This window comes from Trichoderma harzianum, assembly GCF_003025095.1.
Source record: "Trichoderma harzianum CBS 226.95 unplaced genomic scaffold M431scaffold_6, whole genome shotgun sequence".
NCBI lineage: Eukaryota > Fungi > Ascomycota > Sordariomycetes > Hypocreales > Hypocreaceae > Trichoderma > Trichoderma harzianum.
In genome coordinates this window covers 1,805,515-1,826,391 of record NW_020209254.1, presented here as the reverse complement: position 1 = coordinate 1,826,391, position 20,877 = coordinate 1,805,515, and the positions used below count along the sequence as shown (strand labels likewise).

The following is a 20,877-nucleotide window of genomic DNA, read 5'->3' as shown; positions in this document are numbered from 1 at the left end:
TAATGGGCCTTTATACAGCGATACTTGTGTGTCGTCGAGCTTCAACGTCCTCAATGGGGAACTTGAAGACGAATGTAAAAAGATCGCGCAAATAGGCATAACGCGGCGAGCTATTGGCCAATGTTTGGATACTCTTGGCCATATCCACCGCTGGAACTCGCTTGCCGCGAGAGGGAATCGAGTGATTCCGGGGGATAAATGCGTCCATCAGGACGGAGTTCTTAAACTGTTGAAGGAGAGCAGTCTCTCTTGGCGCAGTGCCGAACGCACCTGCAGGGAGACCCTGCACAAACCCTTGCAGCATGGCGGGCGCTGTCTTTGGGTCGGTGATGGTGTCACGGTCGAACCCAAGAGTCATGGCGGCTCGAAGAACGAGGATCTTGGCACGCGTGATGTTGGGATCCTCGGTTGCCGTGGTAGTGGTGGCGGTGCTCGAGGTCCTGTTGCTGCTGTGGGAATAGCTTGACAGGTTGGATGCACTGCTGGACCATCGGCCACCTCGACCGCCGTCACTGGAAGGGCCGAGCACCAGGAGATTGGGCATCTGAGGAGAGCGGCTTTCTGGAGAGATCGGAGTGTCCTCAAATTCTGTGACTGGGGTTTCGGGAACTGGGGGAGGCTTTCGTGGCCGCTCTTCCTGATGGGTGCTCTTTATGCTCACTTGTTTCGAGTGGCGCGATGAGCGATTTGACTGACGACTCTCACGCCCAGTTTGATCGGAGGCGAGAGAGAAGAAGCTCGTCTGGGTAGACGGCCGAGGAGTATACCTGTCTGTGTTCACTTTTGCCCAGCTGTCTTTGAATATATCGCCCAAACCCCAACATGCTTGAACCGCAGAGAGAAGCAGTTCGCCATCCGCTGGTTTACCCTCGAGTCTGTTTTGGCGCAAATTAAAGAGCATCTCGGCGAGGCCCCAGCAAGCTCCGAGAAGTTGATCTGTTTTGCCAAAGAGCTCACCGCGCTGTTTCATTAGGCGATGACATAGCGTGATATAAAAGTCAAGAGTTCGTTCTCGGAATTGCTCTGGAAGAGTCTGGTTGTCTTGTGCGCTGTATAGACTAGGGGGAGGCATTAGACACTATACAAAGAAGCGATACGTTTGTGGCAATACTCACTGGTTATTCAACTCAAAGCTAACTCTTAAAACAGAGTCTGCCAGCTCGTCTTTCTTCTCGCGTACGTCGAACAGGGCTTGGCAAAAGTCTCGGCATAGGTCTAGGTTGAACTTGACGCTTAAATATGCTGGGTCTTCATCTTGGTTGTCGTAGAGGCGGTGGCAGAGCTTCCAGCACGCTTTCCAGGCTCTTTCAACAGCATCAGGGGTTCCCGAATCTCTAAAAGCTCGTGGTCGATGCATTGAGCTCAGGTTGGCAAGGGTATTGCACAAGGTCCAGGATTCGTGAAGAAGAGTTCGTAAATCGCCAATCTCATCAGCTACTTGAGGCACGTGAGGAAAGGGTTCGTCATCGTCATCATCGCCTTCAGCCTCAGTCTGCTCGTCAATTTCTGTGCCTGGTTAGCGACGGTACGATATTGTTGAGGCTTTACAAAACCAACTCTCAAGACTGCTGGTGCTGCTAGAACGCAATCGGCTTCCATCCATGAGCATTTCTTGCAAGTCCTGTGCTCGTGGTGTGGCACCGTCTGAGCTGTATCGCACAGGCTTGACATCGGTGGAGATGGGAGGGCGAGTAGGGTGGCTGGGAGGCTTTATAGAGTTACCTTTATTAGCATTTGAAATCTTTGCAGAAAATCTTTCCATGCTGGTAGAGATTGGACTAACGCTGTTGAAGGTCCCGGTGGATGATGGTTGACTGGCGCCATCGGCCTTGGGGGACGATCTCTCCGTTGAGGTGACTGACATGGCAGAGGGCTCGCTGGATGCCTACATAAGTTTAGCTACATTGCAATTCGACAACAACTTTGTCACATGTAATGCTCACCCAACTAGCAAAGCTTTCCGGAGCGTGAATGACGGAGACGGCTTCCTCAGGGTTGCCCTGACGAACGATTTCCGGGAGATTGGTGGTAAGCATGAACATCTAGACTGGTGTCAACGCTGGCGGAATGCAAAGATGGTACTGGGTAGCCGCTACTTACATCCGAGTGACGAGGAGGTGGCCCCCCTACGTGATGGTCCAGCTCGAGATCGTCGGCAACATCGTCCTCGATCTCGGTGGTTTCAGTGCCGTTGGAAGTGACAGGCGAGGGCCCAACAATATCACTGGGGCTTAGCAGATTCATCGAATGGGATGATAGCCGATGATGCAAAGAGTCAGGCCGAAGCGAAGAAGAGTCTGTGGCGGGTGGAGGAGACGACCTAAAGTAGACGGGTCAATAGGGCCCTTGCTTTGGTGAACAAACGACCTGGACTTACATGATTCTGAACGGAGACCTGAATCCATCTGATTCGGACGTCGCAGACATGTCTCCTTGATTGAATTGAAACTGCAGGCTTCCAGTGGATGATCGCAGCGGCGCTTCGAGGGCCATGATAGATGAATGCGATGCGATGCAATGCGCAAGAGCCGACTGCGTTCAAAAGGGCGCGACGTCGAGCTGCTTTATGCAGAACCTCTGCTCTGCTTCCTTTGCGATCTGTTCTACACAGCAGTCAAGAGGCTCAGAAAGCCCTGCTTGACGGCTGACGATGCAGAATGCTTCTGATTACCCCACGAAAAGCCTTGAGGGTCTCAAGCGCGGCCGTGGCGAGGCAAAGGTGCAGCGCTCGCGATTTGGATGCAATGGAGGATCGAAGCACTAGCAGAGGCGGTCGCAGTTCGCGGGCCTCGATTGACGGTCAGCGTGCTTCCAGAATAGAAGCAAAGCTGTGCGATTCGAAACGTCCCAGTCGTAGATCAGGCGAGGCAGTTCCAGGCACGCTGGACGGATGGCGGGCTGGCTGCTTTAAGAGACGCTGCGGCCAGGCAGATGGACCAGGGGTCGAGACAACCCTTGCTTAGGACATGCAGCGCCGCCAGCTGTGGAGGAAGACGTTATTCACTTGCTGGAGCTTCGCGCCTAATCAGCTGCGGGTGCTAGTTTGCTGAGCGGGGAGAGGAGCTCGGGCTAGATCCGGCAAGTCGAGGTTTCTGTTGCAAAGAGTTGCGAGAGGTTGTTTATGTATGTACGATGATTGTGTGTGGGCGAGAAGAGACGAAGGAGTCCGTCAGCAGGCGATTGGAGGGAGTGAGAGGGAGACCGGGAAGAGAGAGTGAGAGAGACACAGAGAAAGAACCTCAGCATTAGCCGGGCTGAGAGTGGAGGGATCAAAGTGCTTCCAGGCCGGCGAATCGCAAACGAGGCTCTGGGGAAGGACGACGGATCAATAACAAATGACAGAGGGAGGTTAGCTTTGGGTGTGGGAGGAAGAGGAAGACGCAGAGGAAGAAGATGTACGAGTACCGGTAGACACATGGAAGTACTAACACCCATAGCCTGTGCCTGGCGCTGGTGCTACCTGTCCAAGCAGTACCCGTGATGTCTGCTAGCTTGTAGGTGCTAGCCAAGTATCAACACGACACGGCATTATTGTTCACCTCACCGTATTGCCGCACACACTCGTTGCCCGTATGGAGCACTAAACAAATAGTACGTGCATGCAATGGGGCAACCTTCAAGATCCTTCCAGCTAACTAATGCTAATTAATGTATGCAGCTCGAGCCCGCGGTTAAAAAAAATGACGAGGCTCGTCGTTTCTTGGGCTTCAGGCTTCAATGTGGATAAACAGACGCCAGCCGCAGCGGCCACTCTGTCGCTTAATCTGCCGTGCTCCTACCTGGCCGCTGACAATTGACCAGATCAGCCCGCGGAATCCCTGAAGAAACGCGTCTTGCGAAGCCGGGGAGTGGTGGATATTGCTGAAAGAAGAAAAGGACATGGGAGTAATTGTCTCGTGGACGTGGACAGCCGCGTCTCGCGCAAGACTGCAGATGGGATCAGCTACGGTATTACACGAAGGAACGCTGCCGGGAGGAGCCACCTGTCGAGCCGGCAATGCTTGATACCTGTACAAAGATGAGTTGCCGTGTATACATTGATGATATTGGACAAGTGAATGATGGTGACATGTAAGTATCTGTCTATTCCACTCCCCTCAAAACATATAGACATTTATTCTTCATACCTCGGTCTTCTCGTCAACCTACAACGTACAAGACCAATGCCCACTCTCTCAACAATTGGCATTGACAGCCTTGAAAAGCCCTGCCTGGGCAATGCGACACAGCAGGTTGGCCGTTGGAGGGGCGGGGGAACTGCTTTGCTGCACCTAGTTCTTGAAGAGGGTTCCGTGGCTGGCCACTCACAGACACGATCGGTCGTGGAGTGGATAGAGCCCGCATGGAGTCGACAGGCGTCGGCGCTTAATTTCAGGTGGATGACATGCTTTCCCCTGCCGAGTCACGATGTTGTTGACGAACCACAATTGTCTGGCAGTCTGTTTCTCTGTCTGTGCGTGAAAGAGAAGAGAAAAATTAAAAAGAAAAGTGACAGCTGGAGTATGGATAGAGAGCCTGATATTTCTCACTCTGTGTCTACCTCTTACATTCACCCACTTACACGAGCATCACACGCACAAAAGGCAGTGACTGCATGTAAACCGCCCCCCAATTTCCCTCTCAGCGCCCCAATGCGCCGTGCTGGGGTCGAGTCACAAATTCTCTTCGCCCTTTTCCCTGTACGGTATGTACATTCAAGCACCCGAACAAAAATGTTGTTGGTTGCAAGCAAAAACACACACAGAAAAACACGGAGCCATTTGCCCAACTCTGGCTCAACTCCCAACGTGCATCTTCGCTGTGCCGCCAACCCAGCCCGGCCGGGCTCCATTTCTGACGGCCAGCACATCAAGCACATGCTCCGCGGGCCAAACCAGAGGCCTCAATTCGCTCTGTCACAGCGCCAATCTGCTCGGTTCGTGGTCCGCGATGCCCCTCGACCCCTGCGCTTCCGTCCAGAGACACTTGTCAACCCGAGCTGATTGGCAGCGTTTGACCCGACGATCTGGTCCCGGCGCTACTGCTCAGACGAAGCTGGTTAGGCTCGGACGAGGCCCACTCGTTCTCAACCCGTCTGTGGGCCGCCGATTTTCTGTTCCCCGAAGCGTTACAGTTAGCGTGGGCGAGGTTGGTGTTTTTGGTGTTGTTGCGTGTTATACGGCCATGTTGTTATTCTTGCCTGCTGTACGAGTAGGAATCAAAGGATGCCGGTGTATTACCCGTACATGTATTACAGCAGCAGAGCCTCCATCCATCCATCCATCTCTGCTGTGCGTGTCTGTGCGAGACCATGCAAGTAGAGAAAGGGGGGAATAAGCCGGATGTGCTGCAGAAGCTCTCGACAGCACCGCCAAGTCACACCGGCCTCGTGCTTGGCTCCGGCGTAGGATTTTAGTCGACTCTTGCTACTGTACAGTCTCGTGTGACATGTCTCTTGCCGTGGCGATTGAACTTTCTCACAAGGCCGGGCTGTTGTAGTCAGTCAGTCGTGCCAAGTGGTTAGTCAATCACATTCACTGCTACTTACATACAGAGCTCTACTTACTGCATGCATACGCACACGCACACACTCTCAAAGGTCCACTCCCGAGCGCAGTCGTCGTCCTGAATCTGAAACCTCACGCCTCCGCCAACAGTTACTTTTTCTGGCGAGATGCTTCTTTTGTCTATTGTAAGGCTGGCATTCAGCTTGCAATCTGATGTCTATGTGAATCCATCTGTTCTGTAGCCGACATGGCGCAAGGCGCAATCTGCTCTATTAGAGCGTCTTATAGGTTTAGTGTGGTGAGAGTCAACTTTATGGATCGCATCAGGTGCACATGAATCTCATAGACCGCTTTCAACTAGCTTTCTATTATATCGGTAGCTTGGTTAAGCTGCTTGCTGGCATTATCGTCGTGCTGTTGGGCTGCCATTACGCATTGGAGCAGGTTCGTATCTAGCCCTGCGCATAAACGCCCATCCTGCTGTTGGGCGCAACCTTCATCTTTTGATACGACAATTCGTCCTTCGCTTGCACTAGTTCGCTCTTCTTCTATTGGTGTGTTGGGTCGACGCATTGCTGCTTCTAATGTAGCTGCTCACCGTTGATTTGCGCAGCCACGAACTTGGCTAACAAAAAACTTGTTGATTTATGCTGCGGCTATCGTGAAAGCCTTGGCATACACACGAACATCTGATTTCAGGTGAAGAACAAGAATGCTTACCAGTGACTACTAGTCCGTAATCCTCACCGGAGGTCGTTAGCCCAATCTACTGGAAAATAAGTCATGAGGATTATATCTTTTCATCATGGAAAGTAGCCTCTAGACATCTTAGGGAAATATAAGCTGGCGGACATTTTTATAATATCTGCTACTATTGCCTTTTTTTTTCTTTGTTTCTTCCGCTATAGCTATATTCTTCTCGTTTCTACTTCGTAGCATTATCATTGACTAATACCATTAAATCTGAGATATGGCATGCTAGATAGCAGACTTTGGCTAGTTTTTCTTGGAAGTCTCATTGACCTTCTCGCGCTGTATCCCTGCAAAACACCGACTCACTAGATGGGATCCAAGCGCAAGTGACCGCAAGTGATTTTGGGCGCTTTACAAATCAATATTGAAATCATATGGTGGTCCTGTTTGACATTTTCCCGAGGAAATCCAGACGACCTGGGTTGCGCCACTGTTAGTGGACTTGTGTTGGCGATCGGTAGGCGCTTTTTCTGATCCCCATTACTGCGCAGTGTGAAGCTGACCAACACACATACCGTAAAAGGCTACTGTGTAGATACTTGGGGCGGTAAGAAGCGGTGAATTGTCTTGCAAGTCTAGGTTTCTTACTCGCAGTACAGCACGTACAAGCTTGTTGAGAGAGGCGGCAATCACTTTTTGTTGGATATTCGGTTTACGCCGTCCAACCGACACAAGGATTGAGCCTCAATGGGGCGCGGGCATCAAGGCGTGACCATGGCCATCTGCAAAGCCCACCATACACTCTCATTCATGGAGAAAAAGAGCCCATCACGATAAGCAGCGGTAATTTTCTTGATTTGCAGAATCGTATAGCAGAAAAATCCTCGTTCCATTATTACGGAGTTGCCTGCGGCTTCGCCGTCATCGTCGCGATCTGATTTTTATTCTTCCTTGCGCCAAGTCACAATATAGGTAATAACAGGATCCAAAAACGCCAAACTGTGCATTGCATCTTTCTCTTCGCCCAAAACAAAACTATGCCGACTCGTTCAATCTCTGCTTCTTCTCGTTTCGTCCATCGGGAGTGTACCTGGGAGGTTGATTAGCAATCGGAGTCAGGGGTGCCTTGGGATGTCGTAAGAGTCGTACTTGAGAAGCTTCTCGATGAGGTCGACATGTGTCATGATCATTCGTCGGCAGCAATAGCGCTTAAGGCCTAGCTCGTCCATGGCATCGCTTTCCTAAAGTCAGCCTCGAGCTCTGCTCCAAAGGTCAAAGGGCTGCATACCCATCGGTCTTGCGCGGATCGGCGATCAGCTGGAGATAGCGCTCCCAGAGGTCACCAGTGACCTAATGCCGTTAGTCATCTTCTTGATTTCTTAGGGACGAAATCAAGATGCCTACCTTTCCACAAGAGAAGCAGCGGATGGGAATAATCATCTTGGCGATGTGATGGCGAATGTCGTTTTTTAGTAGTTGAACCTGGCAGCGTGAAAGAGTTTAGCTGCGGTAGCGACGCGGATGGCTGAAAATATTATGCCGCCGAACTTTTGCCGCCCGTTGCTTATCTTATCGCTGATAGTGGAAAAAGTTCATGGCGGCACCAAAATTTCTGCGGCGCATTGATCTCAGTACTTTATACCAGTAACTGGGTGCTGCCGCCTCGATGCCATTCCTCCCCAACTTCCTCACAGCGCCATTCTCCGGGATCTCTGCCAAAATGGCGGGTAGCAAGCTCTCCAGGCCCCAGGATGAATCGACCAAAAAGCGAAAGAGAGACCTAAACGAGGCCGATGCGCGATCAAAGAGGTCACGGCCGCAGCAAGGCGACGAGGAGGAACAGGCGGAATCTCCAGCTGACGGAGACTCTGAAATCGAGGATAACCTTCAAAATGGAGCGTTGTTGAGGTCAAAAAGCAATGGTGATGAGAGATTGATCGGCCGTTCTTTTGATGGAGAAACTGGCTGGAGAATCTCCAAGCCTATGGGCGGTAGAATGCTCGACATTGATCCAATCCTTACCCAAGATGACCAGTAAGAGGCCAATTCATTTTTTCCTCAGAAGAAGAGCCATTCTCATATCCCTTAGATACCTTATCTTGACATACAACACCTCCATTCAAGTGTACACAGCTAGCGACTCTCTACTCTTGAGACGAATCCCGATAGGCGCCGTCGATGCCACTTCATCAAAGGGCACATCTCCTGCGAACATTGTTGCGACCAAACTGTCCATTCAGAACCCCGAATACCTCTGGGTTGCCTGCTCAGATGGTCACATTTACTATGTGAATTGGACAGAGACCGCCGAGACACACCAGAGCTTCCAGACGGTGACAGGCACGGCTCATGCAATCACGGTGACCTCGACCGAGGTTTCGGGCTCAAAGGCCGATGTTGTCGTGGTAGCTGAATCAACCAAGTCAAATCGGATGGAATTGACCGCATATGGCGGGGATATTCTCTCGTCTCTGCTCTCAAAGGTTATTTTGAGCACCAAGAAGTCGGGTAATGGCTTGCACTTGATTGAGTCTAGCCAGGATGGCCATGTATTGGTCGGTGCTCTCAATGACTCTTTATTCCTTGGTGTTGCTTCACACAAGCAGCCGGCCGGTTTCGAGCAGCTGCAATACGACTTCTTTTCATTCGACGTGCCCGATATCATCACCACTCTCGATTTCAGAGTTTATCCAGCTTCTGCCCTGAACAAGCCCAAGGGACGACGTGACTCCGAGAACGTCGTGGACGTTATTGTTGGTGGTGCACGAGGAGCTATCTATCTCTACCATGATGCTCTCTCTCGAAGTCAATCACTTGGAAAGTCCAATTCCTCCAAGGAGGGCATCCAAGCCCAAAAATTCCACTGGCACCGAAAGGCAGTCCATGCCGTCAAATGGTCTCGAGACGGTACGTTTCCCGCATATCTTCCTTCTTGAATTATTTGAATTCCTTACTAACATTCTTCACTAGGCAACTACATGATCTCTGGAGGTTCTGAGAACGTCCTTGTACTGTGGCAGATGGATACCGCCAAAAAGGATTTCCTTCCACACCTGTCAGGCAGTGTAGAAAACATTGTCGTTTCTACTAGCGGATCATCCTACGTTGTGCATCTTGATGACAACTCAACGATGGTCTTATCCACTGCTGAACTTAAGCCGACCACGTATATTTCTGGCATTCAATCCGCCGCCGCCGAAGCTTCGACACCCAAAGACTTGCTCGTGCAGCGCGTTTGGTCAGTAGCGGATACAGTGCGACGGCCCATACCCGCTGCAATCAACGCAACGGAACCCTCAAAGCTTCACGTCTGCGTCGGCAACGGTCGTCAGGCAACAATGACTGGAGAGTTCTCGGCGCCCCTGTTGCAGTCTTTTGACCTCGAAACTTTTACGAGCATCTCCAAGCAGGCATTGGCTCGGACACAACCTACAGACGTCAACTTGACTAACAAGGGCTACGCCATTGAAGAGCCTGTCGTTACGCACATTGCCTTTTCTGCAGATGGAAAGTGGCTGGCCAGCGTCGATGACTGGACTCCTACAAATAGAGATGTTGCAACAGTTAGTGGCGAGGTCGGCGACCAGTTCCTCAAGGAGAGGCACGAGTCATACCTCAAGTTTTGGCAGGTCAATGGCGAGGATAACTCAATTGCCCTTGTATCCAGGATTAATGCGCCTCATACATCGAGCCATCCCGAGACGGTCCTTGATCTTGCATCGAACAATGCCTCTACTTGCTTTGCCACTATTGCTGGAGACGGCATTGTTCGTCTGTGGCGACCAAAGGCTCGCCAACAAGAAGGTTCACGAAGCACAGATGCCAATGTGGAATTCACTTGGGTTTGTTCCCGCATAATTCCCATTGGCGATGGACTTGGCGTCGTCGCCGACATCCCCGGCGATGCGTCTGGTTCTACACAGGCCCAAGCCTGCCTTGCATTTTCGGAAGACGGCTCTACTCTGTTTGCTGCATTTGGTGCTCTCGACACGGGAGCGGTGTATGTCATCAATGCGGCCTCTGGCGAAGTCGTCAAGATTCTGGAGGGTCTCTGGAAGGGACAGCTGCACTCATTGCGAGTCCTGTCACAGTATCTGATTGTGCTTTCCGAGGAGCTGCATGTCTATGACGTTGTGAGCGACGACTTGCGGTATGGAATCGTGGTTCCTAAGACTGGAGCCGACGAGCTGCTACAGCTTGCTGTCGACTCGGTAACTGGTCACTTCGCCGTCACTCTTCCTCTCGGAAACACCTCTAGCATAGGAGTCTTCCACCCCAGCGAACCTGAGCCGCTCATCGTTTGCAACACACCCCATCGAATCGTGAGCCTCGTTTCAGTACCCGGCACCAGTGGCTTTGTCGCGCTTGATGATGTTGCTCAGATCTGGACCATCACCGAGGGCTCCAACGCGTCTACCATCTTGGCTGCCCAGCCCCTTCAGGATTTGCGACTTGATAATGCTTCTCAGGAGGCTGATAATAACAAGTTGGCCGTCCTCTTGGGCGGAGACGCTGAGAGCGATGATGAGATGGAGGAGGCCCCGAACGCAGACGAGGATGTGGAGATGGACGACGACGATGTCCAGACCAACATTATACCCCAACAATACCTGGCAGATATTTTTGACGCTGCCCCAGCCTTTGCTGGAGCTTCTATCGAAGACATGTTTTACAAGGTCACTGGTCTCCTTGCGACCAAGCCACTGTCGGCTACTTCTGTATAAAGGTGAAGAGAGAAGAACTGCATCTTCATGGGGGAAATTGAGATGAGTGGTTGGTTGGAATGTATAAAAAGCGATGTGCCATGGTTGTTTAACCAAAATAGGGGCAAGAGGCTAAGAGAGAATATGAGTAAAATGCGCTACTTGGCGTTGTTGGTAGATCAGATGCAGGAACAAACCAAACCTGCTTATATGTATATATTGTCCAAGATTAGTGTTGGTTAATAGGTAGTCTAGGGAATCTAATATCGATTCAATTTGCATGATCAGCCCATATGCGAAACCGAAGCTCTAGAGTTGTGGTGTGTTGGATGAGGTGAGAGAGGATAACGCTGATGTGCACTGCTAGAAGGAAAAGGGGCAGCGCCAGCCGTTGTGTTTACCCAAGTGCCCGATATATCTTCTGTTGCATAGAACTGCAATGGTGCATGCTGCCATTTATTTTTTTTTCTCTTGGAATCCTCTGTCTTTTTATCTGATGTAGTACATGCATACAGTGGTAGATTACTACTACCTAGTAGGTAGCAGGTAGTGTGAAGTGGCTGTCCAGCACTCCAAGTTGGCCATCCAGCATGCTGTCTCTCAAATTAGAAGCCACAAAAAAAAAATTCAATACTAGAGAAATATATCCATAGTAGCAGATAGTCGAGAAACGTAGATATAGTAGCGGATACTAGAGGAATATAACGATAGTAGGAGAAAGTAGTGATAGTAGCAGATACCCAAGTAGCCGGGCATCTACCTACCTCGAGCAAATGCCGATAGTGATAAATGGCCGGCCTTCCTTCGCATCCTATTAATTTACTAATAAAACTTCACGCAGTCACGGGAATGCCGATTAGCAGCTTCTCCCTGCCTGTCGTAGGCCGGCAGGTGTCCAGCAGCCGAAGCACAGGCAGGCAGGTGGGCGCATACCCTAGCATGCCTCCTTCCTCCTGACTGCTGTTCCTACCTTAGGTACTCACCAGGCGTACGCGGCCCAGAAAAAAATTCTTCCTTTGAGATTTCTTTTTGCCTCCATCAGCATCCATGGGAGCGTCGGCACTCTCAGCCTCGTCAACATAAAAGGAGAATTCCTTCACCTAGCCAACGTCGTCACTCTTGTTATAATAATACTCTCAGCCTCGTCAACATAAAAGGAGTATTCCTTTACCTAGCTAACGACGTCACTCTTGTCACCATGGTAAGTCAATACTTTTTCAAGTTCCCATTCTACTCTTGTCACAACCGATAAGCTTTTTGGAAACCGTTTCAGTCTCTCGGTACCATCGTAAAGTACACTATACTAATATGTATTATATAGGCCACCGACGTTAGAATATTTTTCGAGACGACTCTGGCGCTTTTGGGCCGCCAAAGCGGCAATGCTGCTGCTGCTGCTGGCGGCGGTGGTGGTGGTGGTGGCGGTAGTATGTTACTCTTTTGTCCATACTTATATATATAAGGAAGTACACTGACCTGATTATAGGACGAGGAGGTCGAGGAGGAGGAGGATGCCGAGGGGGCGGTGGTAAGTTTCTTAATAAACCCGGCATCTATCTCAGTACTGACTTTTAAAAATAGGCCCACGCCGCAAGCGTGGTGGTAAGGATCCATCTACGGATTACGAATCGCACAGTTGAAGCTAATTATAACGAATAGGCACGAAGAAGAAGGAAGAGGAGAAGAAGGAGGAGAAGGAGGAGAAGGAGAAGAAGGGCAAGGGCGGCGGCGAGAGTAAGTTTCATACTTTTGATCTATGAGATGTACTTTATGGCTGATTACATATATACAGAGCGCGGCATCATCAAAGCTGCCGTGGGGCGTGGCCCCAATGGGATTTTATCCCAAAAAGAACTGCGACAGTATGTCGCAATGGGCCTCGAGGCCAAGGCCAAGGCCAAGGAGAAGGAAGAGGAGAAGAAGGAGAAGGAGAAGGAAAAGAAGAAGGAAAAGAAGAAGGACAAGAAGAAGGACAAGGAGGAGTCCGAGGAGGAGGAGGAGGAGTCCAACGAGGATGAGGACGTTGCCATGGCCGAGCCAGAGGCCGAGATCGTGGCGCCCCCCGAGGCGCCGGCCGCCAAGCCGTCGCTGGCCCCCGTGCCTGCCAAGGGTGTGCCCTCCGAGGCGAAACTTCGCTCTTGAGGCGAGAAAAAATAAAAAAAAAATAAAGAGAGAGAGAGAGAGAGAGAGAGAGAGAGAGAGAGAGAGAGAGAGAGAGAGAGAGATTTGGGGGTTGTTTTTTTTTCGTTTGAAAAATGGGCCGGAGAGGCCGTTTTTATTTTTTTTCGTTGCGGATTGGCCTGGGTGGCCGTTGTTTTCTAACTTATATCTGCTACTACATCTACTACATCTACTACATCTACTACATCTACTACATCTACTACATCTACTACATCTACTACATCTACTACATCTACTACATCTACTACATCTACTACATCTACTAAATCCAGAGTGTAAATGGTCACCTAGCGTATAGAATATTTGAATATGTATATAAAACATGCTCATCATGGATACAACCAGAGAGCTGATAAATATTGCAAGGTGGCGGGACGCAGAGATGGCGGTGACGTACTCTCTTTACCATTTCCCACCGGTGGACCTGATGTCTCACGGTCCTGCAAACGGCCATTCTTTTTACTATTCATTCTCTGAACTATCTAATGTTTGAATTGGCTTTTCATTGTCTGAGTCTGCGTCGTTAACGGCTAGTACCAATGCAGTCACTACTTGGAACAGTGATTTTCGTTTGGACTGTTCACGTTCACATCGCATGAGAAGAAAAACAAGCACTGATTTCAAGTATGGAAAGTGCTTGGGCAGTGCAATTAGGGTCAAATGGTAACATTGTAATTGGTCTAGAGACAGTAAAACGGCAAAAGTGTCCTTTGAGAGATGAGGCGTCACGGAACATGGATGTTCTCAAACTCAACCAATCAAATAGAGGTTCCATTGGATATATTCCAGAATAAAATGCTGGCGGCGATGGTTCAGCGCTGAAAAATATTTCCCCGTGGCCGGCTTTCTTCAATCCTGAATGTGAGTCCAAAGTGAAGTGAAGTGAAGTTGAAATGTGCATGCAGACCAGAAAGAAATCCTCAAGGAGCAGCCTTCCCGGGAACACATGACTCTGCCATCATCATCAACATCAACAGCAGCAGCAGAAACAACAATTCCAACGCGTACGTGAAGTCTTTGCGAGTATGTGAGTATCTGGGTGCTGATTGATGAAAAGCAGTTCTTCTTATTTTCTTTCTTTTTCGAAAAGACGTCTTGTTTGTAAGTTCGCCACCAATGGTTCAAAATAAGGGGAAATGCGAAACAGCTAACTTGTGTATAGAAATCATCTGCCCTCGTCGTGTTTTTTTTTTCTAAAAACAAAATGGTAAGTTCGACTCAATCACTTCTCGCAGTCATCTTCACACGGCCGAGTGTGCTACAATGCTGAAATAACCACGTAGAACATCGACCAATTTCTTGACGAAACCCTTCGCCTTTTGGGTGTTGAGGGTGGTGCGGCCGCTTCTGGTAGTGGCGGCGGCGGTGGCCCTGGGCGTGGTGGTAGGCTATGCAATCTGCTCATCGGTACTCTTTGATCTGTGAACTGATGTCTTTGTAGGCCGAGGAGGTGGTGGTGGTGGTTGTCGTGGTGGTGGGAAGGGCGGCAGTAAGTTTTCCATTCTCTTCATCTTCCTCGATCCATCAATACTGACTATCAACACAGGACGCCGCAGCAAGCGTGAGTGTTAGAATCTCCCACATACTAGGTCCTACGAACGATCGATCTTGAGATTAACTATGATAATAGCAAAGAAGAAGAAGAAGGAAGAGGAAGAAGAGAAGAAGGAGAAGGAGGGCGGCGGCCGCAGTAAGTCTCGCACTTTTGATACATGGCATACACATGTCTATCATGTTCAGTAACTAATTCACACATAGTCAAACTCCGTGGGGGAGTTTATAAAGTCCCGGCAGGTTACCGAGGGGGTCGTGGCGCTGGTGGGACTTTGTCCCGGAAACAATTACGCCAATTTTTAGCGTTGGGCCTTGTGCCAGAGGAGAAGAAAGAAGAAGAAGAAGAAGAAGAAGAAGAGAAAGAGGAGAAGAAGAAAAAAGAAGAAGAAGAGGTTGATGACGATGAAGAAGAAGAAGGAGAGGAAATGGGTGGCAGAGCCCCCGAGTAATTTTTCATATATAAGACTACTGTAAAGGAAAGTTCTGTCTTCCCCCCGTTATTATTCGCAACTTGTTCGGTGAGGGTGACGATACATTATGAGTTTGAGCGAGCAGTCTGGCTCTAGCAGTGCCCATCGCCCTTCTGATCGTTTATGTCAAAGGAGTCTCCGAAATCCGGTCAACAAAGGACTTACCTATCTGCTCATTTTATCTGAGCTCTGATAACTTTGGAAGATATAGCAAAGGCAAAGCTGCCTTGTGGTTGAGCTCCGTTCGCCTAAAGATCCCTAGACGTCGCAACTGCGCTGGGCTGTGATTCACGAAACTAACGTACAGTAGAGGGCATGGGTGAGCTTAATGCTGACTAACCTCTGGCTGGTGTAGCAAGAAAGAGCATAAAATGATCATTAAACACGAGAGACCTTGCAGCGTTCATCATCTTGGTGGTTCAGTTTCGGTCATCAGTATTCTGTTTGCTAAAGGTACATGTACTGGCGGTCGTGTAATGTGAGAAGACCGATTCAAGGAATCTGAAACCGTTGAAGACGTAGCAGAGAATGCGTAAAACTGATTGGGTAAACGATTGCCGTATGCAGAAGGCAGTGATGTGGCGCCCAATCGCCTGAAGTATCTGGGCTATCCGCCGATTTTGGACTGCTTGTGAAGTACATATGCTTCTCGTGATGGCAAAAGGGTCCAGGCCTATTCATTTTGCACTACATGTAGGTCCCTGTAGGAAGATGTGGCAGTGGTGTAGCCAGAAGCACCTGTGTCCGGTCACAAAGGTGTGTTCAAGCATGATACATGTACTTTACGGCAGTGATTATTTAGGGCCGTAAGTTGGCTATGAAGCATCTCGTGTCTCCAGTTAAAGCCATGCATACGTAGATTGTGTCAATACCAGATACTAGAGGAATATAGCTGTAGCAGCAGATATTAGAGGAGAGTAGCAGAAACTAGAGGAGAGTAGCAGGCACTAGAAGAAGCAGCAGATACTAGAGAAGAGTGACAGATACTATAGGAATATAGCTATAGTAGCAGATGCTTGAAGAAAGTAGCGCTAATAGCAGATGATCAAAGGCCGAGTTGAGTAACTCGAGTGATAAATAAATATTGAAGTTTGCCTTCACATCCTGCTTCGACGCTTGAACTGCACACAGTCGCTGGGGCTAAAAAAAAAAAAAAAAAACACTTGCTTGTCTCCCATCTCTCAAATTCTGATCAATTAGCAGGACTTTGTGCAGCCCTTTCAAACAATGAATGAAACCCTCTGGCCATTTCCCTCTCTTCTCGAGTGAGGTTGTGCCAGCCATTGTTGGTGCTATCAACAACCCATTGGCTCAGGAATTCAGTCATGCGAGCGAATGAATGGTCAAATCTCTGTTGATCAACTTCATTAGGATCCATAGGATGTGACCCATTGTATTCCTCTATCTAGAGAGCGGCATTGACCTGCGCTCCTGTGTCTATAGCTATGACATCGTCAATTTCGATATCATTAGCTTCATCGACAACATCCTCAAAGAGGATGAAACTGTCGTCATTGGTACCAAGGAAGTCAGTACCGTCTTCCTTGTCCACCTCATCCAGATGCTCATCAGATTCATCTAGAGGCTCATTAAACTCCTCTAGTGTATCATCAGAGTCATCAAGGTACTCGTTAGAATCGAGGAGGAGCTCATCGATCAAAGATCCTTTATCCAAGATCAACTGATCGGGAATAATGCTCTCATCCTCTTCATCTCGAGGCACCTAATCGTCGCTAGAATCGTCATGTGGAGCTCCACAGACGTCGTCGACGAGAGTGCTCTCATCAATAGCAGGAGCCTTGGCCTTACCCTTGGCCTTGTTTCCGGCCTTTGGCCTGGGGATAGATGGCGGTGTTGGAGGAAGCCCTTTGGCTTCCACAGCAGAGCTCATGCTATCCTTATATCTATCTTTTATAAGAGCCGTTGCATTTGCCGCGGCAGATCGACTTGATCGCCGAGGAGCAACGGGCTCGGCACCAATAGATACGAGAGGGACAACTGGTTCAATGACTCCATCAACGTTGTCACCATCTGCATCTTTGTTGGTGCTTTCAGGCCGACGGGCACTTGCGTTGCCTGATTTCGCCCTTTTGGAGGGAACCTCGTTAGAGGCGGCGATATTCTTTGTGGACCTAACGGCCCTCTTCTTGCTTGACTCTGCTAGCTGAGGTTGAGACCCGCCAGCAGCGGAGTCGATTGGCTCCTTGCTAAAAGCAAGTGACTCTCCACGGTCTGCTTCGCCAGAGGTCATCTGGGAGCTGGACACAGGATTCGCCTTCTCCTTTGCTTGCGCCATGGTCGACGCAAGCTCATCGGATGGACTTTGAACCAGCAGGTTGTAAGAAAGAAGAAAAAAAAAAAAATTTACACATGCTTGTCTCTCATTTCTTGAATTAGTTGGCAAATTCTGCGTTGCCTGCGCCGGATGGTTGACATTGATGTCTTATTATGTTGGAGCATAAATACATTTGTCAAATTTGTCCCCCGATTGTTGGATATGTCTTTTTTCTATCGTGGTTTCTCATAGTGCGTTGCCAATGTATAAGACAGAGATGCCATCTACTTTGGGGCTTTCACTTGCATGTGCCGTTTATTCGGAGATAGCTCAAGTCCAGGGACCGCATTTTTAAGATGAAGCTTGTTTGATGCCAGTAATGAGTTGTTTCAAGATGAAAGAGAGACATGTAAAAGACACATAAGAGAGAAATATCGACAGCAGTGGGGAAATAAGCATACCTAGTAGCCATCTATTATATAAGTGGGAGATACTCGTACCGAGTCTAAGTAAGTATATATATTTGATCAAGCAAAGATTATCGCCTTCCCAGATAACTTTTTCAGAATCTCCAAATTAAAAGCAGTCAACAAGATCAACCCGGGTTTTTGTCACATGAAAAACTCAACTGGAAAAGCTTTCTCGCCCCTGATCTACGTAAGAGAGTTGAGATTTACGAATTCTGTATTTAATTCCGTCAGGCATTTTGTAAAGCTTTCATGACGTTTATGATAGAAACTGTTGTTCATTTCTGCTGTAAATGTTGATCATGTTTAATTTATGGAACTGGGAAAGAATAATTTCTATTCATGTTTGTGCTAAAGTGAGAATTGTATGGGGGTTTCGATCTAGCAAGGGGTTAGCCTTAAAATTGGGAAATTACATATAAATCCCCCCTTTACCCATTTCTTATATGTCGTTGCATAAAAGATCTCCAAGTAGTATTAATTTTTAAACCTGATGAACGCACACCTTGACTTCTGATTTTTCTATATAAGTTTTATTTACATATATTCAAGACAGTATCTAGTATTTACTATAGTTGGCTCAAGTAGTCAAGTTTCTGTACAATAGTTTCCCTTCCAGGCGATTCGCATTGTGGTCTTGACAACCCAAGGATTCTGCCTGCGTCCAGATCCGAAAGGTTACTTATTTCTAAATGGTATGGCTCTGTGTCAATTTGAAACAGCTTCAACTTTCCCCCCCATTGTTGATTCTACCTCCTGGTGCGTTTTCCTTCTTTTCGTGTCCTCTCCCAGCTGCAGCAGCCCAGCTCATGGTATGGAAGTGTCCGTACCTGCGCTTACAATCGAGTCTCAAATCTTGATTCGGCCTTTTTGAGAAACTTTGCGTAGAAATTTATGAATAAAATTCCCTTTCTTAACTCATCGTTGTCCAATTTGCGTCCATTTACATTAAATATCCATCTAGCGCAGCGTGATTTACATTCCTCTTGCCACGATTATTCACTTGTTCAGTCCTTTTTCACCAGCGGGCTTGTCGGGTTTGAGCAGCTGGCGCCATCTTTTCTCAGCCTTGGCAAGTAAAATCGCCAGCTTCACCAACCGATTGAGCTTCTCATGGATCTAACGGGCGCTCATTTCATCAGCTGGCATTCTTCCTACAAGTATTTTTTTCAGCTTTCGGCACTCGTGGCCACCACGATACCCATGCCTCCCCTAGCGGTGCGTCTACTAAAACCACCAAAATCACATTATACCGATTTATCCTACCTCAATCCATCCCCTTTTACTTCTGTTCTTCCCACTGTACATTCAATCCACCATCAACCGCTGCTGTTATTAAACAAGGACTCTGGTCAGCTGTGGAACGGAAGCAGTTGAGGCAGCAGGGGAATTTTGCAATGTGATTAAGAATTATCTCTGACGGTTCTTTACTATATTAGAACATATGCATCTCCATCTCTCAGCGTATGATTCAGTATCCGAACTCAATTCCTCCTTCTCACGCTGTCTCTTTCAAATCCATTATCCTACTATCTGCGTTTATAGCTACAAGTATACCTTGCCAGAATTTTCATATAGATTACTTTATTTGCTCAGAGCAGCGTCAACCCCATCCTTTAAACAATTCTTCAATATATAAAACTGATCCTAAAACTACGAAAACAACAATTTAGTGGGGCGGGGAATGACAAAGGACAAATGTGAGGCCAAAGTGAAGCGAAGTGACGCGAAGTGAAATGAAGTGAAGTTTTGTGCATGCAGACCTCCTCAGGCGTCCACTCTCTTTCTTGCCTCCACCATCAGCAGCAACAGCACCAGCAACAACAGCAGCAGCAAGTCGTAAGTAAGTTGCCCAAGAGTATACAGCTTAGCTACTGACAGATGGAATATAGCTCTTCTGTTTCTTCCATCCCACTCGAGGTGGAATCTTCCGACACTATCGACAACGTCAAGTCCAACATCCAGAAGGAGAGCACACTTCACCTTATCCTCCGTCTCCGTGGTGGTATACAGATTTTCGTCAAGACTCTCACCGGCAAGACAATCACCCTCAAGGTGGAATCTTCCGACACCATCGACAACGTCAAGTCCAAGATTCAGGACAAAGAGGGCATTCCTCCTGACCAGCAGCGCTTGATCTTTGCTGGTAAGCAGCTGGAAGACGGTCACACCTTGAGCGACTACAACATTCAGAAGAAGAGCACACAATTCTTGTTTTTTTTTTGTGTCCAAAAAAATGGTATGTTCTCAGTTCCCCGCTCTCTTTGAGTATGAGGAGTTCTTGAGACATTGTGACAGGCTCGTCATGGCTGCGAGTATTATAGCATCCTAACTTTTATTTAATAGGCTACTACTGTGGACAAGTTCCTGGAGGTCGTGGCCCTTCTACAGGAGGCGGAGAAGAAGGAGGCGGCGGCGGCCGGTGGTGGTGGTGGTGGTGGTGGTGGTGGAGATGGGGGCGGCGGCCCGGACGTGGTGGTATGCTCCCTTTCTCATCAATAAGACACAATTGGCTATTGATCTGTAGACTGACATGATCATAGGCCACGGTGGTGGTGGCTGTCGGGGAGGAGGGAAAGGCGGCAGTAAGTTTCTCTTTTTCGTCTCTATGGGTAACGATCAGCACTAACTACTGAAACAGGACGCCGCGGAAAGCGTGGATGTAAGAAGAACACACTCTATATACACGATCGATCTCGAAGCTGACACAGATGGGTAGCCAAGAAGAAGAAGAAGGAAGAGGAGAAGAAGAAGAGGGAGATGCTGGCCTTGGGCCTTAAAAAAGAGGAAGAGGAAGAAGAGAAAAAATAAAAATAAAAAAAGAGGAGGAGGAGGAGGAGGAGGAGGAGGAAGACAAGAAGATGGATCTCCCATGAGGAAGTTTTTTTCTTTCTATTTATATAAGACTACTGTGGAAATTGAATGTTGCTTTGATCATGACAGTTTGTTCGAGCTACGACGTATTACTATGCTGGTTTTCTATCTTACTTGTGAGATTTGATCATCGGCATGAAATGGGAGTAATCGGAATGATGGCTGATGCCCATG

At 48.5% G+C, this 20,877-nt stretch overlaps 8 protein-coding genes across 8 annotated transcripts; 5 read left to right on the top strand and 3 right to left on the bottom strand.

Moving 5' to 3' along the window:
• Positions 1–10: 10 nt before the first annotated feature.
• M431DRAFT_86353 (hypothetical protein) lies at positions 11–2,493 on the bottom strand (the record flags this gene model as incomplete). Its single annotated transcript, XM_024923665.1, has 7 exons — positions 11–1,058; positions 1,116–1,506; positions 1,558–1,708; positions 1,784–1,885; positions 1,923–2,042; positions 2,131–2,320; positions 2,378–2,493. The coding sequence occupies 7 exons, from the start codon at positions 2,491–2,493 to the stop codon at positions 11–13; spliced, it is 2,118 nt and encodes a 705-aa protein (XP_024774746.1).
• Positions 2,494–4,061: 1,568 nt separating this feature from the next.
• Positions 4,062–5,211, top strand: M431DRAFT_531112 (hypothetical protein; the record flags this gene model as incomplete). Its single annotated transcript, XM_024920814.1, has 3 exons — positions 4,062–4,071; positions 4,111–4,684; positions 4,745–5,211. The coding sequence occupies 3 exons, from the start codon at positions 4,062–4,064 to the stop codon at positions 4,980–4,982; spliced, it is 822 nt and encodes a 273-aa protein (XP_024774745.1). The 3' UTR covers positions 4,983–5,211.
• Positions 5,212–7,214: 2,003 nt separating this feature from the next.
• On the bottom strand, positions 7,215–7,619 carry M431DRAFT_84923 (hypothetical protein; the record flags this gene model as incomplete). Its single annotated transcript, XM_024923489.1, has 4 exons — positions 7,215–7,269; positions 7,329–7,415; positions 7,468–7,529; positions 7,584–7,619. The coding sequence occupies 4 exons, from the start codon at positions 7,617–7,619 to the stop codon at positions 7,215–7,217; spliced, it is 240 nt and encodes a 79-aa protein (XP_024774744.1).
• A 280-nt stretch (positions 7,620–7,899) lies between these two features.
• On the top strand, positions 7,900–10,903 carry M431DRAFT_495296 (hypothetical protein; the record flags this gene model as incomplete). Its single annotated transcript, XM_024917342.1, has 3 exons — positions 7,900–8,213; positions 8,269–9,086; positions 9,150–10,903. The coding sequence occupies 3 exons, from the start codon at positions 7,900–7,902 to the stop codon at positions 10,901–10,903; spliced, it is 2,886 nt and encodes a 961-aa protein (XP_024774743.1).
• Positions 10,904–12,080: 1,177 nt separating this feature from the next.
• On the top strand, positions 12,081–13,024 carry M431DRAFT_482224 (hypothetical protein; the record flags this gene model as incomplete). The annotated part of the gene is made up of 6 exons (XM_024916028.1): positions 12,081–12,083; positions 12,204–12,309; positions 12,369–12,410; positions 12,464–12,484; positions 12,542–12,616; positions 12,675–13,024. The coding sequence occupies 6 exons, from the start codon at positions 12,081–12,083 to the stop codon at positions 13,022–13,024; spliced, it is 597 nt and encodes a 198-aa protein (XP_024774742.1).
• A 985-nt stretch (positions 13,025–14,009) lies between these two features.
• Positions 14,010–15,066, top strand: M431DRAFT_5658 (hypothetical protein; the record flags this gene model as incomplete). Its single annotated transcript, XM_024921491.1, has 8 exons — positions 14,010–14,067; positions 14,124–14,164; positions 14,226–14,270; positions 14,347–14,446; positions 14,505–14,552; positions 14,610–14,624; positions 14,694–14,753; positions 14,822–15,066. 8 exons carry the CDS (start codon positions 14,010–14,012, stop codon positions 15,064–15,066), a joined length of 612 nt encoding a protein of 203 aa, XP_024774741.1.
• A 1,426-nt stretch (positions 15,067–16,492) lies between these two features.
• On the bottom strand, positions 16,493–17,383 carry M431DRAFT_482222 (hypothetical protein; the record flags this gene model as incomplete). The annotated part of the gene is made up of 2 exons (XM_024916027.1): positions 16,493–16,810; positions 16,850–17,383. The coding sequence occupies 2 exons, from the start codon at positions 17,381–17,383 to the stop codon at positions 16,493–16,495; spliced, it is 852 nt and encodes a 283-aa protein (XP_024774740.1).
• A 2,402-nt stretch (positions 17,384–19,785) lies between these two features.
• Positions 19,786–20,043, top strand: M431DRAFT_46860 (hypothetical protein; the record flags this gene model as incomplete). The annotated part of the gene is made up of 1 exon (XM_024915411.1): positions 19,786–20,043. A coding segment is annotated over one exon (258 nt), but the record flags the coding sequence as incomplete, so codon positions are not given.
• Between the last annotated feature and the right edge of the window lie 834 nt (positions 20,044–20,877).